Source organism: Marmota marmota, unplaced genomic scaffold (genome assembly GCF_001458135.2).
Source record: "Marmota marmota marmota unplaced genomic scaffold, marMar, whole genome shotgun sequence".
NCBI lineage: Eukaryota > Metazoa > Chordata > Mammalia > Rodentia > Sciuridae > Marmota > Marmota marmota.
In genome coordinates, this window is record NW_026000005.1 from 20,873,850 (window position 1) to 20,900,528 (window position 26,679).

At 39.0% G+C, this 26,679-nt stretch overlaps 2 protein-coding genes across 6 annotated transcripts in view; one reads left to right on the forward strand and one right to left on the reverse strand.

Moving 5' to 3' along the window:
* Casp8 (caspase 8) overlaps positions 1-5,759 on the forward strand; it is a 45,960-nt gene extending 40,201 nt beyond the window's left edge. For all 3 annotated transcript variants that reach the window (XM_015481254.2, XM_015481256.2, XM_048808300.1), the window contains 2 exons: positions 2,274-2,775; positions 4,110-5,759. In XM_015481254.2, the coding sequence (XP_015336740.1) occupies positions 2,274-2,775; positions 4,110-4,245 (638 nt within the window). In that variant the 3' untranslated portion in view covers positions 4,246-5,759. The remainder of the gene's footprint in view (positions 1-2,273; positions 2,776-4,109) is intronic.
* Flacc1 (flagellum associated containing coiled-coil domains 1) overlaps positions 4,689-26,679 on the reverse strand; it is a 32,367-nt gene continuing 10,376 nt past the window's right edge. For 2 of the 3 annotated variants that reach the window (XM_048808304.1, XM_048808301.1), the window contains 10 exons: positions 25,436-25,529; positions 23,719-23,780; positions 16,677-16,774; positions 15,633-15,685; positions 13,573-13,672; positions 11,933-12,036; positions 9,974-10,036; positions 6,925-7,014; positions 6,692-6,801; positions 4,689-6,066 (listed from right to left, as the gene is read on the reverse strand). In XM_048808304.1, coding sequence (XP_048664261.1) covers positions 5,940-6,066; positions 6,692-6,801; positions 6,925-7,014; positions 9,974-10,036; positions 11,933-12,036; positions 13,573-13,672; positions 15,633-15,685; positions 16,677-16,774; positions 23,719-23,780; positions 25,436-25,529 — 901 coding nt within the window. In that variant the 3' untranslated portion in view covers positions 4,689-5,939. Of the gene's footprint in view, positions 6,067-6,691; positions 6,802-6,924; positions 7,015-9,973; positions 10,037-11,932; positions 12,037-13,572; positions 13,673-15,632; positions 15,724-16,676; positions 16,775-23,718; positions 23,781-25,435; positions 25,530-26,679 lie in introns of all 3 variants that reach the window. The other variant, XM_048808303.1, reaches the window with a different exon arrangement.

Here is a 26,679-nt window from a genome sequence, read left to right on the forward strand (position 1 = left end):
GCATATGGAGAACACCCCTAATATAAAACAAGCAATACAAACAAGAAAAAAAATGAAATGAAATATAAATTAAACAAAGATGATGCTGGGTAAAAGGAAATCCTTAAAAAACTATATTTAAGGGCTGGGGTTGTAGCTCAGTGGTAGAGCGCTTACCTAGCATGCACAAGGCACTGGATTTGATCCTCAGCACCACATAAAAATAAAAGTATTGTGTCCATCCACAACTTAAACAGATATTATATAACTAAAACTATTATATATAATATATAACTAAAACATATATTATATATAATATATATTATAATATTATATAATGTATAATATATAAAATATAATATATAATATAATAATACATAATAATATAATTAATATGTATAATATCTGTTTTAGTATATATTTATACACACATATAAAATAATTTTTAAAACTATATTTAATATTTTTAGTAAAATATTCATAGAGGAACAAGATGTTATGAAAAAGAAACAGAACAATAATTACTAAAAATTCAACATATGAGCACAGAAATAAAAAAAAATCAAAAGAGCAGATAGGGCAGAAGATAAAGTCTCAGAAAATAGGACAAAAAAGACAAAAAAAAAAAGTGACAAATAGGAACCAAAGGAAAAGAAAATTTGAAGAAAAGTTAAGAATGTCCAGTCTCTAATAATCAGAGTTCCAAAGAAGACAGAGAAAATGGGGAAATGGAAATTTCCAGAAATTAGGTTAATAGTCTGCAGACCAAAGGGGCCTGATGAATTAAGAAAGATTCACACCAAAGCATATTTCATCCTAGAAACTTCTAGAGAGAAAAAAAATAAGTCAAATACATAAAGTATCAGGAACCAGGCTGTTAGTGAACTTCTTAATAGGAACACTGAAAGCTATAAGACTGAAGAAATACCTTCAAAATTCTGAGGAAGAATACTTGTGGAAAAAGCGTATTGTATCTAGCTAAACTACAAAAAATATGAAAGTAGAAGTAAAGCTCATCTAAGGGCTCAAAAAATTTATTCTTTATGCAGGAGTAGATATACTCTAGCAAAACCAGTTAGTAAATCAATAAAGAAGAAGTCATAAGTTCAGGAAAAAGTGAATCTATTATGGAAAAGACCTAAAGATTTCCCAGGAGAAGAGAAATTTATCAAGCCTAAGGAACAGTCAGTTAGGATTAGAGAAAGAAGATGTAGTGCTCGAGATGAAATGTTCTTCAGAAAAATTAAAATGAATCAGACAAGCAGTCTGAAAATGGTGAAAGACTGACCTCATCTGTTAGTGTTTTTGAAAAAAAAAAAAGTTAACCATATGGGAAACAAAGCAAATTTAAAAAGTAATACAATTATTAACTCTGGGAAAGACAAAAATCTATAATAAAAAAGGAAATATAATTTAAGAACTTGATGTTGACATTGTCCTGGTAACATATATATTATTATGAATTCAACCCAAAATTATAAAAAAATTATACAAGAGTACTATGTGCTTACCTTCCATAATAATTCACATAAAAAAATCTAAAATTCGGGGCTAGAGTTGTGGCTCAATGGTAAAGCACCTGCCTCGCTAGTGCGAGACCCTGGGTTTGATTCTGAGCACCACATAAATAAATAAATAAAATAAAGGTATTGTGTCCAACTACAATTAAAAAATAAGTATTAATAAAAAAAGTCTAAAATTTTTAAATGAATTAATAGTAGTGAATTCAAATTCATTACAAAATGGCAGCTAATATTAAAGTATTTAAAACCTAAAAGTGGTTGCTTTCATGGCATATGACTGGGTAACAGAGAAGAATAGAGAGAGGATAACTGTTTTTGTAATAGGTCTTTTAGTTCTATTTTATTCATATCTCCTATTTTGATAAGTGTAACTAATTTTGAGTGTACAGCATTAAATGAATATGGGTTTTTATTCAAAAATTCTTTCTCTTTTTTATGATTACATAGGAAATAAAATCACCTCTTAAATTGATTTGGTAGTAAGCCAAAATAACAGCTTACTCATCCTATAAACTGTTTCAGAAAAGGCAACTGGCCGAAAATAGCACTCACCCCTTTCTCATTTGCTTTATGGTTTGGAAATGTTCTCTGCTGGTGGCAATAAATATTAAAAGTCTATAGAATTCACCTACTAATTTAGATGTTCTCCTTCTTGAACTTTTGGCTCAAATTCTTATCTATCAATATCACATCCCTCCAATTCTTTTTCACTCTGGGCCATGGCAATGAATTGCTGTAGTGTGATATGACTTTTCTTCTTTCACTTTTCAGAGGCTTTGAGCAAGATCTTTAAGGAGCTTCATTTTGAAATAGTATGTTACAAAGATTCTACAGCCAAGGAAATCTGTGAAGTTCTAAAATTCTACCAAAGTGAAGACCACAACAATAAAGACTGTTTCATCTGCTGTATCCTCTCGCATGGAGACGAGGGCATAATCTATGGCACTGATGGACAGAAGGTCTCCATCTTTGAGCTGACCTCTTATTTCACTGGTTCAAAGTGCCCTTCCCTTGCTGGGAAACCTAAAGTCTTTTTTATTCAGGCTTGTCAAGGGGATAACTACCAGAAAGGTGTACTTGTTGAAACCGACTCAAAGCAGAAGGACCCCTACTTAGAGATGGATTTATCATTTCAAAAGAGTTATATCCCAGATGAAGCTGACTTTCTGTTGGGGATGGCCACTGTGAGCAACTGTGTTTCCTATCGAAATCCCATGGAGGGAACCTGGTATATCCAGTCCCTTTGCCAGAGACTGAGAGAAAGATGTCCTCGGTAAGGTTTGCCTATCCAGCCCTCCTCAGTGTTATACTACCTGGTCCCCTTCCCCATCACCACTACTATATATGCATAGCCAGGGCCTTTTAGAAAAAGCTTTATGGGTGAGGTAGTATTAATTGAAGAAGCATCAAGAGGAGTGATTTCCATTTACTTCTAAAATGTCTCCCTGTGGACTACAAAGTCCTACTTCCCAGGTCAGCTGTGAAATAAGAGAAATGGCAAGTGTTAATATCCTTCTTTCACAGATGGGAAAACTGATACACTTACTGAGAGGTTTCCTTGATTCCGCATCTCAAAGGACAACCACAGTATTACAAAGCTGGAAAGGCAATAGGCATGTGGTCCAGCTCTCTGTCTTTAAGGGGAAAAAAAAAATCATGATTGAGCTGATTCAGCTAGTTTTGTAAGTTTGCCAAGAAGGCAGTAACCATGTCAATGTTTAACACTCTCCAACTCTGTCAAAAGTCCCATAATAGCTAACTCACCTCAAACCCTTGATGCATTGTGGGAGATAAGTAGCAAAGAGATGGAGCCTCTTGTGTCTCCCCACTCACCTGGCTTGCTTTAAAGCTGCAAGATGTGGGAAAATATTCTTCCCTTGTTTATTATATCAGAGGCTTCATTTAGTTATAGTTTCAAATGTCATAGCTTACCCACGTGTGCAAAGCTGACAGATGAACCGTGAGGAATCCTAACACATTCCTTCTAGACCTATTTCTCATTAGGCTTTCAGAGTATGAAGAGTGAGAATCTCCCATGGTATATAAAGAGCAAACCACAGCACCAATGTGAGGTTTTCATTTTGTAATTTAGGCCAGGAGTCCTGCAAGGTTCTGGTGTTTGCTACAGAGATAGATGAAGAGGTTGACCAAGAAAACTGCTAAGATATCTGGGGATGGAGGGGGAGAGAGGGCTGAAGGAGATGTTAGATTGTGTTGTAGATGAATTTGCAGAAGCAATGCTGAATGTAAGCAGAAGGCATTCAGAGGCATTGAGATGCTGTGGGGGTTGAGTGACACAGTCCATGTAGTAGTGAGAGAGATACACAGACTGGAAGGGAAAGAAATCAAATCCAATACTGGCCCTGAGGTTTCTGATGGTTAGTAGAGATTCCAAATAAGCTGAAGGTGAAGTTATCAAGCTTGAGACAACTCATCTACCTGGAAAGCTGTGGTAGGTCTTGGTTTAGCAGATTATGGTTTCCAAAGCCTGATATTTGAGAGAGGGAGCTATAGGTCTCTCCCTCAGCACAGCAGATGAGATGGGTTGTCAGTCCTGTCCCCCCTCCCTGCCCCGTGAATCATCATATGTTATGCTCTGTTTTTCAGAGGCGATGATATTCTCACCATCCTGACTGAAGTGAACTATGAAGTGAGCAATAAGGATGATAAGAAGAACATGGGGAAACAGATGCCACAGCCCACTTTTACATTAAGGAAAAAACTCTTCTTTCCTCTTGATTGATGTTACATCATTGTGTAACACTATGCTTTATTTATTAAGTATTTTTTTATTTGTTCTAATTAGTGTTAGTTAATTATAAAATATTGACTGCACTTTTGTTTTTAAGGCAGGGAGAGAATGAGGAACTAAGTACTTTTTTCATAAAAAATTGTGTTTTTAAATATACAACATTATCTTCAATTATTACATCAAAACCATTTTATTCAAGTCCTGGCTATGCAATATCAGCCACTATTAGACATTTACAGTTATGGTATAATTTTAACTGTATTTTTAACAAGATGAAAAAGTATACTTAAAAGTAAATAAAAACTTAATTCCTCTCTTTTCAAGCCATCTAATACACTACTTTCAAAATATTTAAATTTGGAAAATTAACTTTCTAAATATTAGATGTCCCTAAATTCCTTTCTGATATTTCTTCTTTCTTTTCCCTTCAATGCTGGTGATTGGAGCCAAGCAAAGGCTCTCTTATTGAGTTACATCCTCAGCCTTTTTTTTTTTTTTTCATTTTGTTGCTCTTTCACATACCTTTTCATATGCTTGTAGGATTCAGTGTTCTTGCTAATGAAGCATTTTAATATTTCATATATTTGTATCCATTTTTTTTCTTTCAGCTCATTTCATGCTTTTAAGAGTATTTTTAAATTTTTAAAAAAACATTTTTAATAAAATAAAATGTAATTTTATCTTACTGCTCCTTAGAGATTATTTTTTTAGTGTTTTTTGTTTGTTTGTTTGTTGTTTGTTTTTGCCAATGGTGTGTCACAAATGGAAAACATTCCGGTCATAGACTTGTTTTACTTGAGTCTCCCAATATTGGCTCCCACAGGCTGTGTTTTTAACTTTTACTGTCAACATTTAAAAAACAGGAGATATCACATAAAACCCATAATATCTTTTTTTGAAAATTGAGAATGTCTGATAACATTGACCCCAGGTAACTGTGTGGTAGCAATCGTAGAGGTCTGAGAAGCACCTCTCTCCAGCCAGGTGTGGCTCTGCTTTCCCCAGTCCTCTCTCCATCCCCACCCAGGCACCTCTCCAAGGGGCTGCTGTCAATGGCCATTTATCACCCTGCCAGTGTGACCATTTTACCTTACATCCAGACTTTTTCGTTGATTTATATTGCCTACCCTGGGGGGCATTTGAATTCTGGTGATGGTTTAGAGAAGGCAGCAAGAATCTTCAGATACTCTTCCTAGGTGATAGGTTCGGGAACATGGTTGGAAGGTCGGAGAATGCAGGCATATGTATATAACAGAATAAAGTATTGAAGTCAGGTCAAAGAGTTATCTGTCTTGCTAGCTACAGAGGGGGACAAAAGATGTAGCCCAACATACAGTCAACATTTGATAGGAAGGGTGCCTTCAAATCAGTCTCTTTCTAATAAAATGTGTAAAATGCACAAGAGAAAAGAGTACAAGGCCCAGAGAGAGATCAGCTTCAGGATAGAGAACATCTATTTTTAATGAAGAGTCGATGAGAAGCTCTGCTATTGAGAATTTAAACATTCCCATTCAGAAAAAAAGCAAATTGTGAAAAGACAAAAACATAGTCAGAACAACCCAAGAACTCAACTAATCATATGCATTTTCTCAAGAAACCCTCTCCGCCCACCCTACCCCCAGGAGTTCCATAGGCTTTAGGGATGGTGTTCCTACCATCTTTGGCCAAGGAGAACAACTTTTTGTTTATGATTCTTGTTTTTTGTTGCCATATTCAATGTCATAATCATAATTATACTCATAACTGGCTAAAGAGGGCAAGGTTCCAGATTGTCTTTCATAAACTTCTTCTCCATTCTTGGCAATCTTTTGCCTGTAAAAGGAAGGATATATCATGACAGACTCAAAGGATAGAAGGGGGTGCAGGATATGGGTGTGTGGGTAGGGGCAGAAATGTGGCTTTAGTCCTCCCTGGGGGAGCAGTCTCTCATCACTTGCAGTGGTTTTGAATTTAGTGAAATGTGATATTTGGGTGACCAAATTGCCAAATGAGACATTTTCTACGGAATCAATGCAACAAGTAACTTCAGTAAAGTTTGTTTGAGCAATTTAAGATGTCTCTTCAGGTAACAGTATGATTTCTGTGTTCTGAAGTTGATTTCCAGAGCAACCAGAAGCAGCTGTGTCTAACATAAAAACCACCAAGTGTTTCAGAGAAGAGGGACTTTGAAAAACAACCCTCAGTCACAGAACAGAAAAAAAAACTCAGAAATTGATACACTTCCTGTGTCATTTTGCATAACAGACAGGCAAGAGAGAGAAGTCCAGACATATCTCAAAAGAACTCTGGCCTCTGCAGATAACTGTGTCCAAGCTCAGTGACATAACCTCCCTCTTGTCTTAACATCAGTAAGCAGTACCTGGCTTATCTTCTGAACCTATTCCTCACTCACATGCCCTCCCACTCCTAAAGAGAGCTCAGCCGACAGCATTCACACCTTAGAAGAAGGTTTTCCTCCGTCAGGCTCTCTATGGTGTGCTTATGCTTTTCATTAGCTTCAGCAAGCTTGATCTGGAACATCTTCTCAAGATTTCCCACTGTGGCTTTCTGGAAAGACAAAATTTAAAAGCAGTCTTCCCCAGAGCCACCCAGCATGAAGCTATATAGCCAAATGGCAGAGACACCTGGGTTCCTCTCCCAGCCCCTGTCCTCTCTCCAGCCAGGACTCACCTCTTTCTGGAGTTCCATCTGTGTTTGGTAGAGGTGCGCGTTAAGCGACTCTAGAATAATAGCTTGTGCGTGCAACTCCTCCTCCATGATCTGCACAAGAAGAAATTGTTTCAGGACACCAAGCCCATGTTACCTATTTATTCTCTTCTCCACAGTACCTGGACTACAACGCAGAGCAACAACCTTAGCTACTCACCCCTGGCCAGTAAATTCTGGCCATTTGCTGTCTCTCCGGGCTACATACCCTCCCCTTCAGCCCAACCATCACTGCCACAGAGCCAGTTCTCACCAGAGCTCAAACAGATGGTTACCATGGCAATCCGCCATTCATTCACTGAAGAGTCTTTTGTTAATAACCTACTACTGATTCCCACTATAGGACATTCTGGGAAAGGTGAGACTCTAGGGACTGTAAAAAGATTAGTGGTTTCTAGAGGTTGGAAGGGGAAAGGAGAAATGAGTAGGTGGGGCAGAGGGTATTTTTAGGGCAGTGAAACTATTCTGTATGACACAGTGATTATAGATACATGACATGACATATTAGGCATAGACTGTATGGCACAAGGAATGAAGAATGTAAACTATGGACCTTCAATTAATAATAATGCATTAGCATCAACTGGTAGATTGAAACTAATATATCATCCTAGTGCAAGATGTTGATAATAGGTGGAACTCTGAGGGGTAGCTTAGGGGAACCTGTAATTTTTTCCATAATTTTTCTATAAACCTAAAACTGCTCCAAGAAATAGACTATCAGTTAAATGAACAAACTACTACTGAAGAACAATTAGGAACCTGTGCAAAAGTCCTTAGGAGGCAAAAAGCGTAGGAATCCTTAAGGAACACTAGTGGGGTTGGAATAGAGACCACAAGTAGGAGAGTGGGCCACAGTGAGGAGACACAGAGGAGCCAGGCCACACCTGGGATTCATGGTAACTCGAGAATAATGGGGGGTGGGGGTCAAAAAGTTTTAGGTAGAGGAGTGTTTATTTGGTTCTCACTGTTTGCATCGATCTCACTGCTCTGTGGAACATGGTTTGGAAAGGACAGGGTAGAAAACAAGGTCAGCAAGGAGAAGAGTATTACAGTAGTTCAGGTGAGAAATAATGGACTGGGGGAGACGGGCAGCGCTGGAGAGAAGTGGATTTATAGAGTGCTCTATGGAGGAGTGGTTGATGCCTATGCGTGGATGAGGGAGAGTGGACGAAATCAAGGACGACTTTGACTCCAGTTTGAACAGCTGGGAGATTTACAATTTGAGAGCTCAAATCCGGGGAGGAAAATCAAGAGTGTGGAATGGGACACATTAGGTTTGAGATGTCCATTGTCACCTATGTAGAAACACCAAATGGGTAGTTGGATATGCAATCTGGGTCTCAGAGGAGGGGCCGGGGCTGGAGGAGTCAATCTGGTCGGCAGCACAGAGATGGCATTTACATTTGTGTGAATAATTAACTCCCAAAGGAGAAAGGGGAGAGAAAGAAAAGAAACAGAACCCAGGGTCAAGCCCTGAAACTTTCCAGGGCTTAGAATGTAGGTGGAGGAGGAGGACCTAGAAAGAGGACGGAGAAGTGACCAGTGGGGGAGAAGCAGACACTTGTGAAAGCCAGTGTGGTGAGTGGCTCAGGGAGGAAGTGACCCCTCACCTCAGGCCAGGAGAGGCATTCCTGGTATTTGTCACAAGAAGTATTGGGCAGGGAACTAGGCCTTTAAATAGGGTGGCTCCTGAAAAGGTGGTATTTGAGTAAAGACCAGAAGAAGGAAAGAATTAGCCATGTGGATTTCTGAGAAAGAGCTTTTCAGGAAGAGAGATCACCAAGAACAAAGACCTAAGGTAGGAGCATCCTGGCCTTTTAAGAAATGGCAAGGAATTCAGTGCTGCTGGGGTGGAATGATGGAGGCAAGAAATAGAAGGAGATGAAGCTGGGGAAAGAAAAGAGCAAGAGGGATAATCCCTGGGCCAACACAGTCCTGGGAGCAGTTCACAATCGCACCATCCAGAGCAGAAGAAGCCATCTAATGCAAAGGGCGCTGGGAGAGCATTTGGAAAGGTGTTACCTCAGGAACCGGGAATCCAGCTCTGCACTGGACTGCTTTAGTTCAGATCAGCAAAGCATAAAATCAATGCTAAGGCTGATGCATTGCATGTGAAAGAGTGAAACTGCTTCCAAGTAGCTTAACTGTATCAGAACACAGTTCAAGAAGATTTAAAGGAATATAAAAATATTTAGTGCCCAACGAGGCAACTTTCACAGTGGCTGGCACCATAAAAAACTACCAGGCAAGCAAACAAGAAAATATGACCAGGAATGAGGAGAAAAATCAATTAATAGCAACAGAAATAGCATAAATGAAGCTTATCTCAAACATATCCATTCTAGATCCAAGTTAAATTCTCAAAGAAGAAAGAACCACAGGTTTTTTTGTGGGTCTGGACAGCTTCTATTCAGATGTCTCCACAAAGTGACCCACAAGAAAGTTATCACTTGGGACTGGGCTTGTGGCTCAGTGGTAGAGCACTTGCCTCCCACGCGAGGGGCCCTGGGTCCGATCCTCGGCACCACATATAAATAAACAAAATAAGAGTACTGTGTCCATCTGTGGCTAAAAAGTTTTTTGTTGTTGTTGTTGTTTTTTTAAAGACACTTATCACATCTGAGGTACACCCAGAGCTTAGAACCAGAGATCCGTAGGCAAAGGAAGTTCTGTACTTTTCTGAGCTCAAAGGAAAGAACATGGCCATTCATGAATCAAAGTCCTTCCTTAAGCTTTGCTAGAAATAGAATTCATTCAACATTGATGACCATATGGTATGCTGTTGATGTATGTGCTCAAATCTGGCTTTAAAAAGGGTACCAGGTATTTTTGTTTTACGGACAATTCCAGATCACTTTTTAACTTATTTCATCTAGCAAACTTAGCTTTAGGTCTTGCATCTTTTATGGGTTTTGGAAAAATTACCATAGGTTCCATTTTACGGAGAGTGTATCTTTCACTGATATATTCGCCAGACATCAGTTCCATAGGAAGAAACAGAAGAGCTTACCGCTTTGGTCTTACTCAGCTCCTGTAATTGCAGGGTGTCACTTTCATGTTGTTTCAAGAGCTCCTAAAAACAATATTATTGGCTCTGGATATTCTTTTGGAGAATTAAGAAAGCCAGTAGAGGATTCAGGAATATAATATTTACTAAAGCTTATATATCAATATAATGATACACACATTGTCAACAAATGATATGGCATTTTGAAGTTAACTAATGAAAATCTTATATTAAACACTATCACATTGATAAATATAAAATAAATTAGATTTTCATCAAAAGCTTTTAAATTAGTGTACAGATTCAATATTGTTAAGGATTTATTTCTGCATGGATTGATCTTTATTTTCAATGTATTCCTAGTCAAAATGCCCACAGGCTTTCTTGAGAAGTTAATTCTCAATTGACAAGCTAGTTCTAAAATGTATATGCAAATGCAAAGAATGGGGGGAAAATAATCTTGGAAAACATTACTAAAGTTAGATGATCTTAACTATTTGGTATTAAGCTCTAATAGGTAAGACTACTTTATGTTTGTGTGCCTAAGCGAAGACAATTAGTCATAAGAAACAGAATGGAGTCTGACTCCCCACCCCCAATGACCCCAAGACAACTCAATGGGAAAAGGAATGTTGTTTTGTTTTTGGTTTAAAAAGAAAAAATTGGTGCTGAAACAACTAAATATTCATATGTAAAAAAGTGACCCATGGTATCTACCTCACTCTGTATACACAAATTGTTCAAAATGGATCATAAAATCATAAAAGTTAAAATCATGAAGTTTCTAAAAAAAATAGAATATCTTTGTGGCATTGTAATAGACAACGTCAAAACTTATCAAATTTCACACTTAAGTCTGTGTGTTTTGCTAAGTATAAATGGTAGCTCAATGAGAGAGAGAAGGAGAGAGAGATATCTATTTACAGCCAGCATCACTAGAAAAATAACAGGAAGAAGAAAGAAAGGATGTATACAGATCAAATCTCCCTCCACAAAAGGAATGGCTACTTCTTATTCCGATGATTTTGCCCTCCAGACCTCAGGAGCCCTATACACACTTGCAGAACCTGACCCCATCTCATTGTTGTTTTGTCCATTAATAATAGTGAATATCAGAAATTGACTTTTATTGGTGAACTTAGTGGATTTTGGATTAGCATAATGGTTAGACATGGACACAAAAGTGGAATATGTAGAATATCCAAAATATTGGGAAAACATTTTACCTAAAAGTGGTACAAGAATGTAACAAAGTCTGTAGCTGTCCACTTAAGCATGGTGCCTAGGACTTGATCCCAGGTGGCCCTGAGTCCTGCTAAGGACATGCTCTGGTTGCCTGGTGCAGATGATAACGGGTGCCAAGTTCTGCCTCTGGGATGCCGTCATGCCTGCCACTGGGAAAACTTCTGTGCATCTAAAAGTTCAGAGACCTGGTGGCATGAAATGTCAGGGCTGCTTGCTAATGCATAGTTGCTAAGTAAATGTTCATAAGTATGGCAAAACTTGGCCTGAGACCTGCTTTCATTATTACCTGGTCTCAGAAGTAAGGTTTTAGCAGTAGTGAGGTTTGGCTAGCAGGAGTAGTCAACTCTCACCTCCCTTCTTTATTTACTAAGAGTCTTGTGTGACCAAATGTGTTTGGTTTGCAGCAATGCCTTTTCTCTTCTGCTATAGTCAGGAATGAAAAAGACATTCAGAGATGGCATTTTGGTAAAATTGGGGATTTCAGGTTCTGTATATTTAGCATTCAGTTATTTCCTATCACTTAAGATTTTCATTTCAACAAACAAGTAGTAAGACTAGCTAAAGGAGAGCAAACCTATCAACCTACCTGATTTTATTTCCAGGAAAGCTGGGTAAGGACAAGGATTGCCCATCAGTCACACAAAAAGATTCCTGACTATGGAGGAGCTACTGTGCCTGGACCACACACATGCAACCACCGAGTGCTCCCTGACCTACCTCCTTCTCGCTAATGAGGTTCTCAATGGAAGCACTGTAGGATTCAGTTATTTTCTTTTTTTCTTCTTCTGACTCTAACTCGAACTTTTTTGTCATCTTGTGTTCTGCAGAGGTGTGAAAAAAGCACATCTATGTGTAAATATGGAAAAACAAGTATAGAGAGAAACCCAGAATATTTGAAGATACAAGCAATTTCAGACCAAGTCAAACCCCAGTCCTTTCAGCCTGGTGTTTGGACTCTGACCTGGAAATGCCTGAGGATGAGGTGATCATGATGGTTGTCCTTGATCACATTAGCCATATGAGATTTACTGTCACCACCTGTGGTTCTTGTGTGCATTATTTATTTTGGATGTGTTACTTATTATTCCTAAGTATTCTTGTCTTAAAGCTCTTGGCTTACCTGATTTTCTCCAGCACTATCATTAATTTTGTCCTAAAGCCCTGAGGTTGGCTTACCTTGTTTTTTTTTTTTTTTTCTGGGCAAAAAATCTGCCACCAGAACCCTAATACTACAAAGGAGGAAAGAAGGGAAGGGACAAACACAAATTCCCTCTGTGTGGCAATTCTGGGGGCGGAGGAATTCTCTGGACTGACAGGGAAACCCTGGAATGGGAATGCATAAATTCTAGTTTTTCAAAACCTAGATGTGTGTTGTGTAAGACTGTAGAAGTCTGGGAGGTGACCAACACACAGGAGCAGCTCCACATCCCAACCCCAGCCAGAGTCCCCACCAGAACGTGAACCGTCCCAGGGAGTCTTTGCATTTGAATGAGTAATTTGGTTTAAACTGAATAAATGTAAGATAAGAGGAATAGGTTTGTAGAGGGCCCACTCCTCCTTGGACTATTCCTCTCCACCAGTCGCTCTGTACATTCTTCCATGAATGAAGAAGCTCAGTGTTGTGGGAAGTGCTACAGATCTAAACTCTAGGTTAAGCGTTGAATGTATTCAAAAGCTTTATCAAACATGGCTCCCTTTGGGGGGACATGGGGACAAGGGGGCTCTTGCTATAATGGATTGTGTGGTTCATCCCTGCTCTCTCCCCAAAATGAATATTTCAAATTCTAATTGAAGAACTCCTGGAGCTTTGGGGTCGCCTGTAACTAGATATTAAGTCTACATTCCTATTAGAGGTCACAACACTTGTTCAAGTCCATGATAGGCAAACTTGGAACCAGTGAGTTTGAAAGATACAAGCTCAGGCCCCTTAGTTCAGGTGTGTAAACTTGAAAAGGACCCTGCCCTTCTCATCACATGGGAGATTTTTTTTGCTTGTGGTTTGTTTTGTGGTACTGGGGATTAAACACAGAGCCTCACACATGCTAGGCAAGTACTCTATCACTGAGCTGCAAACTCAACTCTTTATTTTGAGACAGGGTCTCACTAAATTGTTCAGGCTGGCTTCAAACGTGGACTTGCCACCCTCCTTCCTCAGCCTCTTGGGTTGCTGGGATCACAGTGTGTGCCACTATGCCCGGCCATTTTGTTTTCTTGATGACTACAGCACCTTCCATTCAGGAGTCTGGTGTGGGGCCGTCACCCTTGGTAAACCCAAGGTCCCTCAAGTCAAGGCCAAGCCTAAGGCAGTTTTCTGCTGAGCTTGTCATCCCCAAGCCCAACATCTCTGTAGTACTCACTCTGTTGCAGCAGGATCTTTTCCCTCTCCAACTTCTCATCCTTCTCCCATTCTGCTTTCCGCTTTGACCATTTTTCTTCTATTTCATCATAAATGCTGTCCTGTGGAGTCCCAAAGGCACCATGAGGAAAAGAGCCCTAAGCCCTAGAGAAATCCATGCACACTAGAGAGGCCCCCTTATGCACAGGCCCTTGCCCTGGGCAACTTCCCTCACTGACAGGGCCCTCCTTGGATGACCTATGGGAAGTAAATTCCATCCCCATCCAGCAGAGAATTGTGGAACCCAAAAGGTCAGGGGAGAACCATGCACGCCTGAGCGGCCTTTGCCCTGCTGAAACTGGGCTTCCACTGAACACAGCTAGGCTCTCCAGGTGGAGAATCCCATGTCAGCTCCTGCTGAACCATGAGTCGCTCTTCAGTGGCACACAAGAAAGAAGAGAAACGCCTGGAGTTAATTTGAAGACTTAGAACACAGCATGATGTCTGGCAGAAGTCCCCATTTGTTTTGCAGGGAATCCTAGAAACCCAAAAGAAGGCGGCCTGGGATCTCAATGATGCTAGTAAGTTCCCAGAAGGGAAAGCATCAGGAGCCACACTAATTGGGGCATCAGTTCCCTGTGGAGTCATTGGGACCATGCTAATGGGTTCTCTCTCCTCATTTTCATGCTGGTGGGCAACGTGGTTGCCATGGAGTTCAAGTGGCCTGGAGAGGCCCAGACTGAAATAAACACAGAGTAAATTTAGGAACGTGGGACAGTTCATCTGGTCATAAATCTGGTCAGGTTTTGGATATAAGCTCAAAACTGAAACTCTCAGTAGCACATAGAACTTCAGAAGTAGTGCTGGTGTTTCACCTTTGATGGGTGTGACCACCTGTCTTGGTTTGCCTGGGACTGCCCAGGTATATGCAATAAAGTCTGGAATCCCAGGAAACTCTCAGTCCCAAGGCAACAGGACTAGTTTGTTCCTATATTTAACAGTTAAATAGGAAGAGGGCTTGAGTCTGCCTTTCCCCTGTCCACTTCCCATCCCCTGTCCACTCATCTCCCTCACAAGGCATCATACTCTAACTCTGGGCCTTCATCAGATTAGCTGATTAAGTGGATGGGTTATGCTCTGAGATGGCTACGTATTCCATGCTCAGTTTGTACAGTGCAGTGTGACAGAGATTTTTAGGATTACAATTTGGCCAAATCTACTAAAGGCCTTAAAAATATTCATCCCTGCTGAGCACGGTGACATACGCCTGTAATCCCAATGGCTCAGGAGGCTGAGGCAGGAGGGATCATGAGTTCAAAGCCAGCTTCAACAACAGCAAGGTGCTAAGCAACTCAGTGAGACACTGTCTCTAAATAAAATACAAAATAGGGCTGCAATGTGGCTCAGAGGTTGAGTGCCCCTGAGCTTAATCTCTGGTACTAAAAAAAATAAAAAATAAAAAATTCAATCCTTTTGACTCAGCACTGCCAGAATCAAAGATGTTTAAAGTGATTATATATATAAATTTTTATTTATTTATTTATTTTTTTGTTCATCAAGCAATTGGAGGCAACTCAAACATCCAACCTTTGGGGAATAGTGAAATACATGTTTTCACTAGGATAATACCTAGTCATTAAAAAGGAGAAAAAAGTTTCTGCCTGGTGAAAAGAGGATACAAAACTATACACAGATTTAATACATTAAAAGAATACAGATTTTTGCAGAGGTTGTCTTTGGATGGTAACACTTCTTTCTTTTGATTGTTACTGTTGTTGGTTATTCCCATTGCTTTTTTTTTTAAGTGAACAATAATAATAGTGAATACCAGAATTAATAATTTGTGGTATAACCACAAACATATTTGTCAATAGGCCTCTTTACAGTCTGGGATGACTTGTCATACGTGGAAGCCATTGGGTCCACCCTTCTTCCTGGGTACAGTAAGTGCCACTTAGGTCTATGGATGCTGGAGTCTCAGGACATGGTTTTTTCGGGCAAGAGCTCTGGATTCAATGTTGTCAGCCAGGCATAAGACTTGCTTCTCTCACTCTAGGAAGCCAACAAGGAGCTCTGTCTCACCTGATACATATGAAACATATTCTTCAAATACTTATACTCCTTTTCCATCTCCTCTGGACCAAAGGAAAACAACAGGGTCATCATCACTCCTCTGAAAGGCACATTTCAAACTCAAATGTGAGCTCTGGAGCACAGCTCCCCACCCTCAACTCCTCCTCCCAGCTGTGAGGCCTGTAAGTGCCCCAGAAATTCCCCTTGAACCTTCAAAACTCAATTGCTTGGACTCCACCCTGCACCTGTGGAACTGGGGTTTCCGGGGACAAATTATTTGTTGACAAATAAACTTCTTGTTAACAAAGTCTTAAAGACATCCCAGGGGCTGAGCTACATCTGTGGGGAAAAGAGGAACAAAAGCTTGTGGCATGTATCTGCTGCTCTTTTAGGTGACATTTCTTGGTTTACCATGACTACGAAAACAATACATGCTCTCTTGAGAAAACTGGAAAATCAGAAAAGTGTCAATAAGATATGATCTTTTAAAAGATTGGGGCAAAATAAAGGAAGAAGGCCCTATAGCATTACTTCTTCCCTCTGTGGAGATGAGTCTGCGAACCCAGAATTCAGGAGGCTACACATTTCACCCTTCAGGAGGGCAGTGTAAATAGTAAGGTCAAATGGCCAGTACAACCCTCTGCTTTATAAGGCTATACAGTGGCAGTGTGTCAGGGAGAACTGAATAAAACCCTGTCATGTTACAGGTCAGGAAACTTGCCAAATTGTAATAGTGTCATATTTGTAGAACTCAAGAATGTGCTTTTTAAAGTGTTTTCAGATTCTCTTCATACTCACAAGGGTAGATATTTTGTTCTCAATTCCCAGATGAGGAACTGAGACTCAAGATGAAGGGACATCCTCAGACCTTCCAGGAAAAGGAAGGACCTTGGTAGACATAATCTTTCCTTTTTTTTAGTCCCCTCCTCTCTCCCCCTTAGCTTCAGGAAGAAACGTCTGGTACCTGGCTACCACCCATCCATGGCCATGGGAGCCCTGGCCCCACACCCACACTATCAGCCCCTCGTCCCTTCACCCAGGCCCTGAGGGTACCTAGTTTTCCCCGGGAAGTTGCCTTCTCTGCCTTCAACGCTTCTTTGTACTTGTTCTCTAACTCACTGAGCTCTGTTCTGTGAGCCTTTCTGAGCTCCCTGTGGGATACAGAAAACCACAATCACCAGTGAACAGGGCTGAGCCCCACCCTGGCCTGACCCCCACCCCTCGCCCACACTGGAGGAAGCCCTCACTTCCTGGAGCAGTCTCTTGCTTCTATTCAGAGAGAGGTGAGCCGTTTCCTGTTTTCTGCAGGCACTGTTTGAATGGAGCTGGTAGCAGCTGCAGACTCGACCCAAACAGTCAGCAGTCTGCTTACAGCTCACTTGGGAAACTGAGCTACGTTAGCTACATTAGGATAATTTCAGACCCCAAGGTCTTCCCAGCTGCCCTCTCAAGAGGCAGGTTTTGGCAGTGTCTCAGACACATGTTAAATGAAAGTCACTTAGGTTGATTTCGTATCTTGGCTATTATGTATAGTGGTGCAATAAGCATGGGGATGCACACAACCCTAAGGGAACTGATTTCAAATCTTTGGGGGTAAATATCCAGTAGTGGGATTGCTGGATCATATGGTAATTCTAGTTTCAATTTTTTGAGGAATCTCCATATTATTTTCCATAATGCCTGTCCCCATTTACATGACTCCCACTAGCGCTGTGAAAGGCTTTCCTTTCTCCACATTCTTGCACTTGTTATCTATTTTCTTTTTGATAAGTGAGTGGTATCTCATTGTGGTTTTTCGGGTTTTTTTGTTTTGTTTTGTTTTTGTCCAATTAGTTATATATGACAGCAGAATGCATTTCAACTTTTTGTACACTAAAAGAGCACAGCTTTTCATTTCTTTGGTTATAATGCAGAGTCACACCATTCGTGCAATCATACATGTACATAGGGTAATAATATCAGTCTCAATCCACCATCTTTCTCACCCCCATACTCCCTCCCCTTCCCTCACTTCCTTCTACCCAATCTAGAGTCCCTCCATTCTTCCATTGCTCTCCCCCCACACCATTATGGATCAGCATCCACATATCACAGAAAACATTTGGCCTTGTTTTGGGGGGATTGTCTTATTTTACTTAGCATGATGTTCTCCAGCTCCATCCATTTACCTGCAAATGCTGTAATTTCATCCTTCTTCAAAGCTGAGTAATATTCTATTGAATATATATACCACGTTTGATTTATCATTCATCTATTGAAGGACACATAGGTTGGTTCCATAGCTTAGCTATTGTGAATTGAGCTATTATAAACATTGATGTGACCATGATACTATAGTGTGCTGATTTTAAGTCCTTTGGGTGTAAACCGAGGAGTGGGATAGCTGGGTGGTTCCATTCCAAGTTTTCTAAAGAATCTCTGTACTGCTTTCCAGAGTTATTGCACCAATTTGCAGTCCAATAGCAATTTATGAGTGTACCTTTTCCCCAGATCCTCTCTAACACTTATTATTGCTTGTATTCTTGATAACTGGCTTTCTGACTAGAGTGAGATGAAATCTTAGAGTAGTTTTGATTTGCATTTCTCTAATTACTAGAGATGATGAAAATTTTTCCATATATTTGTTGATCGATTGTATATTTTCTGTGAAGTGTCTGTTCAGTTCCTTAGCCCATTTATTGATTAGGTTATTTGAGGGTTTTTTTTTGTGTGTGTGTGTATGTGTGTGTCAAGTTTGAGTTCTTTGTATATCCTGAAAACTAGTGCTCTATCTGAGGTGCATGTGGTAAATATTATCTCCCATTCTGCAAACTTTCTCTTCATGTTATTGTTTCCTTTGCAGAGAAAAAAACTTTTTAGTTTGAATCCATCCCACTTATTGATTCTTGATTTTATTTTTTATGCTTTAGGAATCCTGTTAAGGAAGTCAGGTCCTAAGCCAACATGTTAAAGATTTGGGCCTACTTTTTCTTCTATTAGGCATAGGGTCTCTGGTTTAACTCCTAGGTCGTTGATCCACTTTGAGTTGATTTTTGTGCATGGTGAGAGATAGAGGTTTAATTTCATTTTGCTATATATGGATTTCACCATTCGTTGAATAGACTCTCTTTTCTCCAATGTATGTATTTGGAGCCTTTGTCTAGTGTGAGATAACTATATTTATGTGGGTTTGTCTCTGTGTCTTCTATTCTGCACCACTGGTCTACATGTCTATTTTGATGCCAATATCATGCCATTTTTGTTATGATAGCTTTGTAATACAGTTTAAGTTCTGGTATTGTGATGCCTCCTGCTTCCCTCTTCTTGCTAAGGATTGCTTTGGCTATTATGTGTCATTTTCCAAATGAATTTTAAGATTATTTTTCTCTTTCTATAAGGAATGACATTGGGATTTTAATAGGAATTTCATTAAATCTATATAACGCTTTTGGTAGTCTGGCCATTTTGACAATGTTAATTCTGCCTCTCGAAGAACATGGGAGAGATTTCCATCTTCTAAGGTCTTCTTCAATTTCTTTCTTTACTGTTTTGTAGTTTTCATTGTAGAGGTTTTTCACCTCTTTTAGATTGATTCTCATTTTTTTTTCTTGAGGCTATTGTGAATGAGGTAGTTTTCCTAATTTCTCTTGCAGTGGATTCATTGCTTATGTATAGAAATGCATTTGATTTATGGGTATAGATTTTATATCCTGCCAGTTTGCTGAATTCATTTATTAGTTCTAGAAGTTTTCTGGTGGAATTTTTTGGATTCTCTAAACATAGAATCATGTCCTTGGCAAATAGTGATAGATTGAGTTCTTCTTTTCCTATTTGTATCCCTTTAATTTTTTCATCTGTCTTATTGCTCTGGCTAGAGTTTCAAGGACTATATTGAATATAAGTGATGAAAGAGGGCATCCCTATTTTGTTCCAGTTTTTAGAAGGAATGCTTTCAATTTTTCTTCATTTAGAATGATGTTGGTCTTGGGCTTAGCATAGCTTTTACTATGTTGAGGTATTACCATTCTTAGTTTTTCTGGTGTTTTGAACATAAAGAGGTGTAATTTGTCAAATGCTTTCTTTGCATCTATTGAGATGATCATATGACTCTTGTCTTTAAATCTGTTGATGTGATAAATTATGTTTTTTGATTTTTCATACGTTGAACCAACCTTGTCTCCCTGAGATGAACACCACTTGATCATGATGCACTATCTTTTTAATATGTTTTTGTATGTGATTTGCCAGAATTTTATTGAGAATTTTTGCATCTATGTTCGTCAGAATATTGGTATACAGTTTTCTTTCCTTGATGTGTCTTTGTCTGGTTTTGGTATCACGGTAAGACTAGCCTCATAGAATGAGTTTGGAAGGGTTCTCTCCATTTCTATTTCATGGAATAATTTGAGGAGTATTAGTATTAGTTCTTCTTTAAAGGTCTTGTAGAACTTGGCTGAAAATCCGTCTGGTCCTGGGCTTTTCTTTCTTGGTAGGCTTTTGATGGCATCTTCTATTTCAATGCTTGAAATCTGTTTAAATTGTGTATGTCCTCCTGATTCAGTTTGGGTAGATCATATGTCTCTAGAAAATCTGAAATTTTCAGCAAATCTGAATTTGTTGATGTCTTTGAATTTTCTATTTTATTGAAATATAAACTTTAAAATAGTTTCTAATTATCTTCTGTATTTCAATTGTATCCATTGTTATATTTCCTTTTTCATCATGAATTTTAGTAATTTGAGTGTTCTCTCTCCTTTGTTTTGTTAGCATGGCTAAGGGTTTATAAATTTTATTTATTTTTTCAAAGAACCAACTTTTCCTTTTGTCTATTGTTTCAATTGTTTCTTGTGTTTCAGTTTCATCGATTTCAGCTCTGATTTTAATAATTTCCTATCTTCTACTACTTTTGGTATTGATTTATTTTTATTTTTCTAGGGCTCTGAGATGTAATATTAGGTCATTTATTTGTTGACATTTATTCTTTTAATGAATGAGCTCAGTGCAATAAACTTTCCTCTTAGCACTGCCTTCAAAATGTCCCAGAGTTTTTGATATGTTGTATCACTATTCTCATTTACCTCTAAGAATATTTTTTATCTATTCCCTGATGCATCTACTATGCATTGTTCATTCACTAGCATATTATTTAGTCTTCAGATGTTGGAATAGCTTCTATTTTTTATTTTTTATAACTGATTTCTAATTTCCTTACATTATAATCTGATAGAATGCAAGGTAGTATCTCTATTTCTTTGTATTTGCTAAGACTTGCTTTTGAGGCATAACATATGCTCTATTTTAGAAAAGGATCCCTGTGCTACTGAGAAATAAAGTGTATTCTCTATTGATGGATGAAATATTCTATATATGTCTGTTTAGTCTAAATTATTGATTGTATTATTAAGTTCTATAGTTTGTTTAGTTTTTGTTTGGAAGATCTATCCAGGGGGTGGGAGAGGTGTGTTAAAGTCACCCAGTATTATTGTATTGTGACCTATTTGATTCTTGGAGTTGAGAAATGTTTGCTTGATGTATGTAGATGCTCCATTGTTTGGGGCAGAAATGTTTGTGATATGTGTTATTGATGTATGATTCTCTTAAACAGTATAAAATGTCCTTCTTTATCCCTTCTGATTACCTTTGGCTTGAAGTTCAGTTTATCTGATATGAGGATGGAAATCCCTGCTTGTTTACATAGTCCATTCTTTCATTCTTTCATCTTCAGTCTGTGGATGTCTTTTCTTATGAGATGAGTCTCTTGAAGGCAGCATATTGTTGGGTCTTTGTTAAAATCTAATCTTCTAGTCTGTGTCTTTTTATTGATGAGTTTAGGCCATTAACATCCAAGGATATTATTGAAATATGGTTTGTATTCCCGGTAATTTTGTTTTATTTTTGATTTTGAACTTGACTTGGTTTCTCTTTAGATTAGCTTTGACTTTAGTGTAATTCCTTCCTTTGCTGATTATCATTGTTGTTTTTCAATTCCTCCTCATGGAATATTTTGTTGAGAATTGTTCTATAGTGCAGGCTTTCTTATTGTAAATTCTTTTAATTTTTTGTTTATAATGGGAGGTTTTTATTTTTTCAGCAAATCTGAAGTTTAATTTTGCTTTAATTCTTGGTATCCATTTTCTTTTAGAGCTTGGTATATGTCATTTTAGGACCTCCTAGCTTTGGGAATCTGGGTTGAGAAATCTGCTGAGATCCAAATGGGTTTTTTCCCCCCTATATGTAATCTGAAACTTTTCTCTTGAGACCTTTGAAATTCTATCTTCATGTTGTATGGAAGGCATTTTCATTATACTGTGTCTTGGTGTAGATCTGTTATAATTTTGTACATTTGGTATCCTGTAAGACTCTTATATTTGATTTTCCAATTCATTCTTCAGGGTTGGGAAATGTTCTGATATTATTTCACTGAAAAAATTGTACATTCCTTTGGCTTATGTCTCTGTACCTTCCTCTATCCCAGAAAATCTGAAATTTGGTCTTTTCATGTTATCTCAATATTCTTGGAGGTTCTGCTCATGGTTTCTTACCATCTTCATTATGTGGTCAACTTTATTTTTAGGATTATATATTTTGTCTTCATTGAGTGAGGTTCTGTGTTCCAAATGATCTAGTCTGTTGGTGATGCTTTCTATTGAATTTTTAATTTGGTTTATTGTTTAATTCATTTCAAGATTTTCTGTTTTTTTTTTTTCTCAGAATCTCTCTTTCTTGAAGTAATCTTTTGCTATCCATATTTGCTCTCTTATCTCTTTACAGAAGTGATCTTTTGTTTCTTGTATTTGCTTGCTTATATAATTCTTTACTTTGCAAATCATTTTAACTATGTACATTCTGAACTCATTCTCTGATATTTATTTTACTGCTGTCAATGCATTCTATTTTTGTAGTATCTTGGTTTGTTTGGGGCACTTTCTTCCCTTGCGTTTTCATGTTGTTCGTGTGTCTTCCACTCTAGCAATGTGGATCCAAAGTATTACAGTTTCTACCCTATAGACTTATAGTGTCCCTGCAGGTTTCCAATACCTCACCTTTCAGGGAGAGATCAATGCAAACAATTTGCAGCCATAAATAAAATGGCTTCAATTTAAATGATTATAGTTTTGTTCTAATAAACAGAAATGATGTGTGCTATTATCAGCTACAATAAATACAAAAGTTTCTAATGGTGGACAAAGAGAGAACCGGGAGAAGGGGGTATAGGATGTGATGTATATGAGGTAGGAAGTGAGAATGTAGAGGTATTAGATTATAGGAAGAGTGAAGAAGGAATCAAATGAAGTTAGCTGTTAGCAAGAGAAAAGACAGAAAGATACTCCAAAGAAACAAATAAGTGAGAGGAAATATATAGAGTAAAAGTATAAATAAATAAATAAAATAAAAAATGTAAAAATAAAAGCATATACAACAAAACTGTAATATACTATTCAGACATCTCAGTACATGGGAATTTTGGACTTTAACCTCAATTTTGTGAAAAACCTAAAACATCTCTTAAAAAGTAGCTAACAATCAAAAGGCTATGTGTGACTCAACTAGGAGTGCTCTCTCCACCAGGATTGTTGAGGCTGCTTTGGGACTCAGCAGGTAGCCTAGAAGGGAACTTTGAGATTCTCCTCACTCCCACAGACAACACACCTCCTTTTCATTTCCCCTTGATTTGTCAATCAATTTCTCCTTCTCTCTCTTCTTCCTAGTTTCCCCAGGTTTCAACCTAGCAGCCAGGAAGAGATAAGAAAAGGAGAAAAAGAAGGAAGAGGAAAAGGAGAAGAATGTGCTGAGAACAAATGGTTCACAAAGGTTCTCTGAAATCTCAGAGAACAAAAATGGCTCCTGTCAACAACAAACAAACAAAAAAAATTATAATCAAAGCAAAAAAAATGGATGACAAAATACAAGAGCAGGAATAGCTTTTCTGTGCTTCATTTTAGTGCTCTCAAATTAGGCCATCCTGCTGTCCAGTGACTCATGCTTTACTCATCTCACTGATCCCCAATCTCTGATTCCACTTTGCACCATCTCAAGTCCCAGAGAATTGAAATTCTGTAGACGGTGCAGAAGCCTTAAGGCCTTCAGCACACAGGGATCATGCTAGAAAGCATACCTGTTCTTGTTTTCAAAGTTCTGTTTCATCTCAGCACACTGGAGTTCCATTTCATTAAAAAGCTGAAAATGAAGTCATCATTAAACAACACTGTGTTGAAAACCTAGGCCCCACTCTGATTTGCTTCTTCTGAAAAGTCTTCCAAATCACAGGGGATGCCTCCCACCCCTCACTTCCCCTATTTGTGTTTTGCAATATCAGAGAACATGCTATTATCAAGGGAATGAAACAATTCTTGCCTTACTCTTTGTTGTTTTGTACTTAATCAGTGCATAATGTTGGTGCATGGAGGCCATCTCTTTGATTAATTGATTTTTGTGGATTGGTCTGGTCTCTTCTGCTGGACTGTCATTTCTTTGTAAGACTGGCCTTTGGGTTTCTGGATAAATAACTCAATTGAGAGATCCTTTACTGAGCAAAGGACTTGGCCCAGAACTAACACTTAGATGCTGATTTTAAGGAACTTAAGGCTTAGTGTTATCCAGTCCTGTGGATAGCATGGTGGGGTTCCAGCAGACAGGATTTGCTTACTTTAAGGTGACTCCCTTCTAACACACCAGATCTTCTGGTCAGTGTCACAACAGTCAGCTGAGATAAGACTTTAATGTCTTTGACTAGAGATGAGGAGCCAGAGACTGCCTGGTACAACCAAGGGGTCAGGCCCCAGGGGTGACAAGCACGATGGCAGCCAGCACGTCTCCTCCACAGGATCACATCACAAATTAGGATGTTTCCCAAAGTGGGGTATTTTCAAGATCACAATCTAGGTCCCTCCGTGGAAACAGTCTCTGCATGTTTGTCCTCAGCAGGACCTGTGCTTATGAGTCTCAATGTGCATGTTACCCAACAACACACTACTGTTGGGCTGTGACCTTATACAAATGATAAAACTTCCCTGAGCCTCAATATTCTTTCTGTAGAAGGACACATCAACCTGGCAGAGTTTTCAGATAAAGAAGATAATGAATCAGTAGTGGAGGAGATCTCAGCCTGGGTCATAAGCTGGGTTCCTGTAGGATTTGGACATACCTAGGATGTACCAGAGGGTGAAAGGTTGCCTGCTGGGGGTGTAGAATCTCACAAATTTGTGTCAATTACACTGGGGATGATATTTTTGAGCATAGTTCTATTCTGTTATTCTAGCCCAGACCAACAGGCATATCTGCTTGAGGTGGGGAAAAAGAGACCATGATGTAATGGGTAATACAATCTAAAGAAGTATCACTTATGCAGATCCCAGGAAGCATATAAAAATGATTTCATATAGAAATGATTCTGAAGAGTGACCTTTAACAGCTTAATAGCAACAGAGTGGGCACTGGAGGCCTCCAGGAAGATTTGAGCAACACTGGAAGTTTCCTCCATGTGGGTGAAAATGGTAAGATCCTGGCAACCTCTGAAGCTGATCTCACCACAAAGGCCAGATGAGGAGTGACCAGTGGCCCCTAGTATGGAGAGGAGGTTCACTGCATACCTGGAAGACACCTGGAGAACTCCCAGAAATGAACAAGCTAAACCTTGAGTGCTTGTTGTTATGGATGAAGATGGAGTCAAAGAAATACTATCAGTTGCATGGTCCTATCTTCAGAGTTCTATCATCTAGATAATATGGTTCATGGGAATAAAGTGCTTGGCGTCTTGCCTGGCACATTGGTGATCTGAAAATATTAGTCTTACTCCATCCAGAAAGATGTTGGCTAATGCAAGGATCACTCACCAATTTCTGGTCAGCCTGGTGATCTCTGTTCATCTGTTCTATTAATGCTGTCAGCTCTGAGATCTGCTCTTCAAGGTCACTAATTATATTGGTCCTGTGGGAGAAGTAATTCTTCTATCATCTACAGAACTTACAATTCATTGCAGGCCAGTCAGGCCCCTGGGATGATTAGAACCAGGTCATTTCTGTACTAGCTCCACCATTATGAGGTAGGCGTGACAGAATGGAGGGGTGCTCTTGGAGAAGGTTGGTTGCAGTTGAGTGATTGAACCTCAGATCTAGCCTTTTGGGTGACCTGGCCAGAAGGGAGCAGGGTGGTTTGGTACCCTATTGAGTAAAGAGAAATAGGAATATGTCTGACATTGATTAGGGTTTGACCTTGACTTGATCATGATAGTTGAAATGCAGCAGGGTTAAGTTCAGAGGATTAGGAAATGAGAAGGTGGGGAGTAGGATTCATGCAGACAGTGAATCATACACAAGAAATGGGCCAGAAATAGGACTAAGAGAGGAGTTAAGAGAGTGACTTTCAGAACAGATAATTATTTACTGTGTTTGTGGGCCTGAAGCTGCTATGATATGTAAAAATTACTCAGTTCTATCTGGTTGAGCCAGAGTAAACAGGGTAGCAAGTAATGCTATGTGCAGTGAAACTGAACGGAGTTCACTTGGCCAAACACTCCTCTATGTCTAACTGGGCATGAAAGCATGTGAGGTAAGAAAACAAGATAGGATCTGGGGGGAGGGTAACAGGATCTGAGAAAGTCGAACAATACAGAACCCTTGTCTTCTGAACATGAGCTTCGGTATAAGGAATGTGCAGACAGCTTTACCAGGGAATGAGACAAGCATGGGCTATTATGTTTTATTATGCCACAACTGGTGGCAAACTTCTTAGGAGGCCACAAAGTAGCTGTGGGTATTAGTGTGACTGGCAAGTACATGTACATGACCCATTCTCTTCCTGCTGAGGGTTGTGAATGAGCAGAGAAAAGAGGGCAGAGATGGAATAACCCCACTGGATGGGAAGACGGGGACTTGGTCTGGCTTCTGGGCCAGGTCAGAGGACTCTGGGCAACTCCAAAGCACAGTTTGACCCTCAACCTGAATCTCTTCTAACCCTACTAATGGTTTGGCTGTGTCCTTTCTACACACTGACAGATGGGTAAGTGATTATGAAGGCGTGTATGTTTTCTGTTATTGTTTTCTGTTATTGGTCTTTTAGATGTCTGTCTAGAAAAATA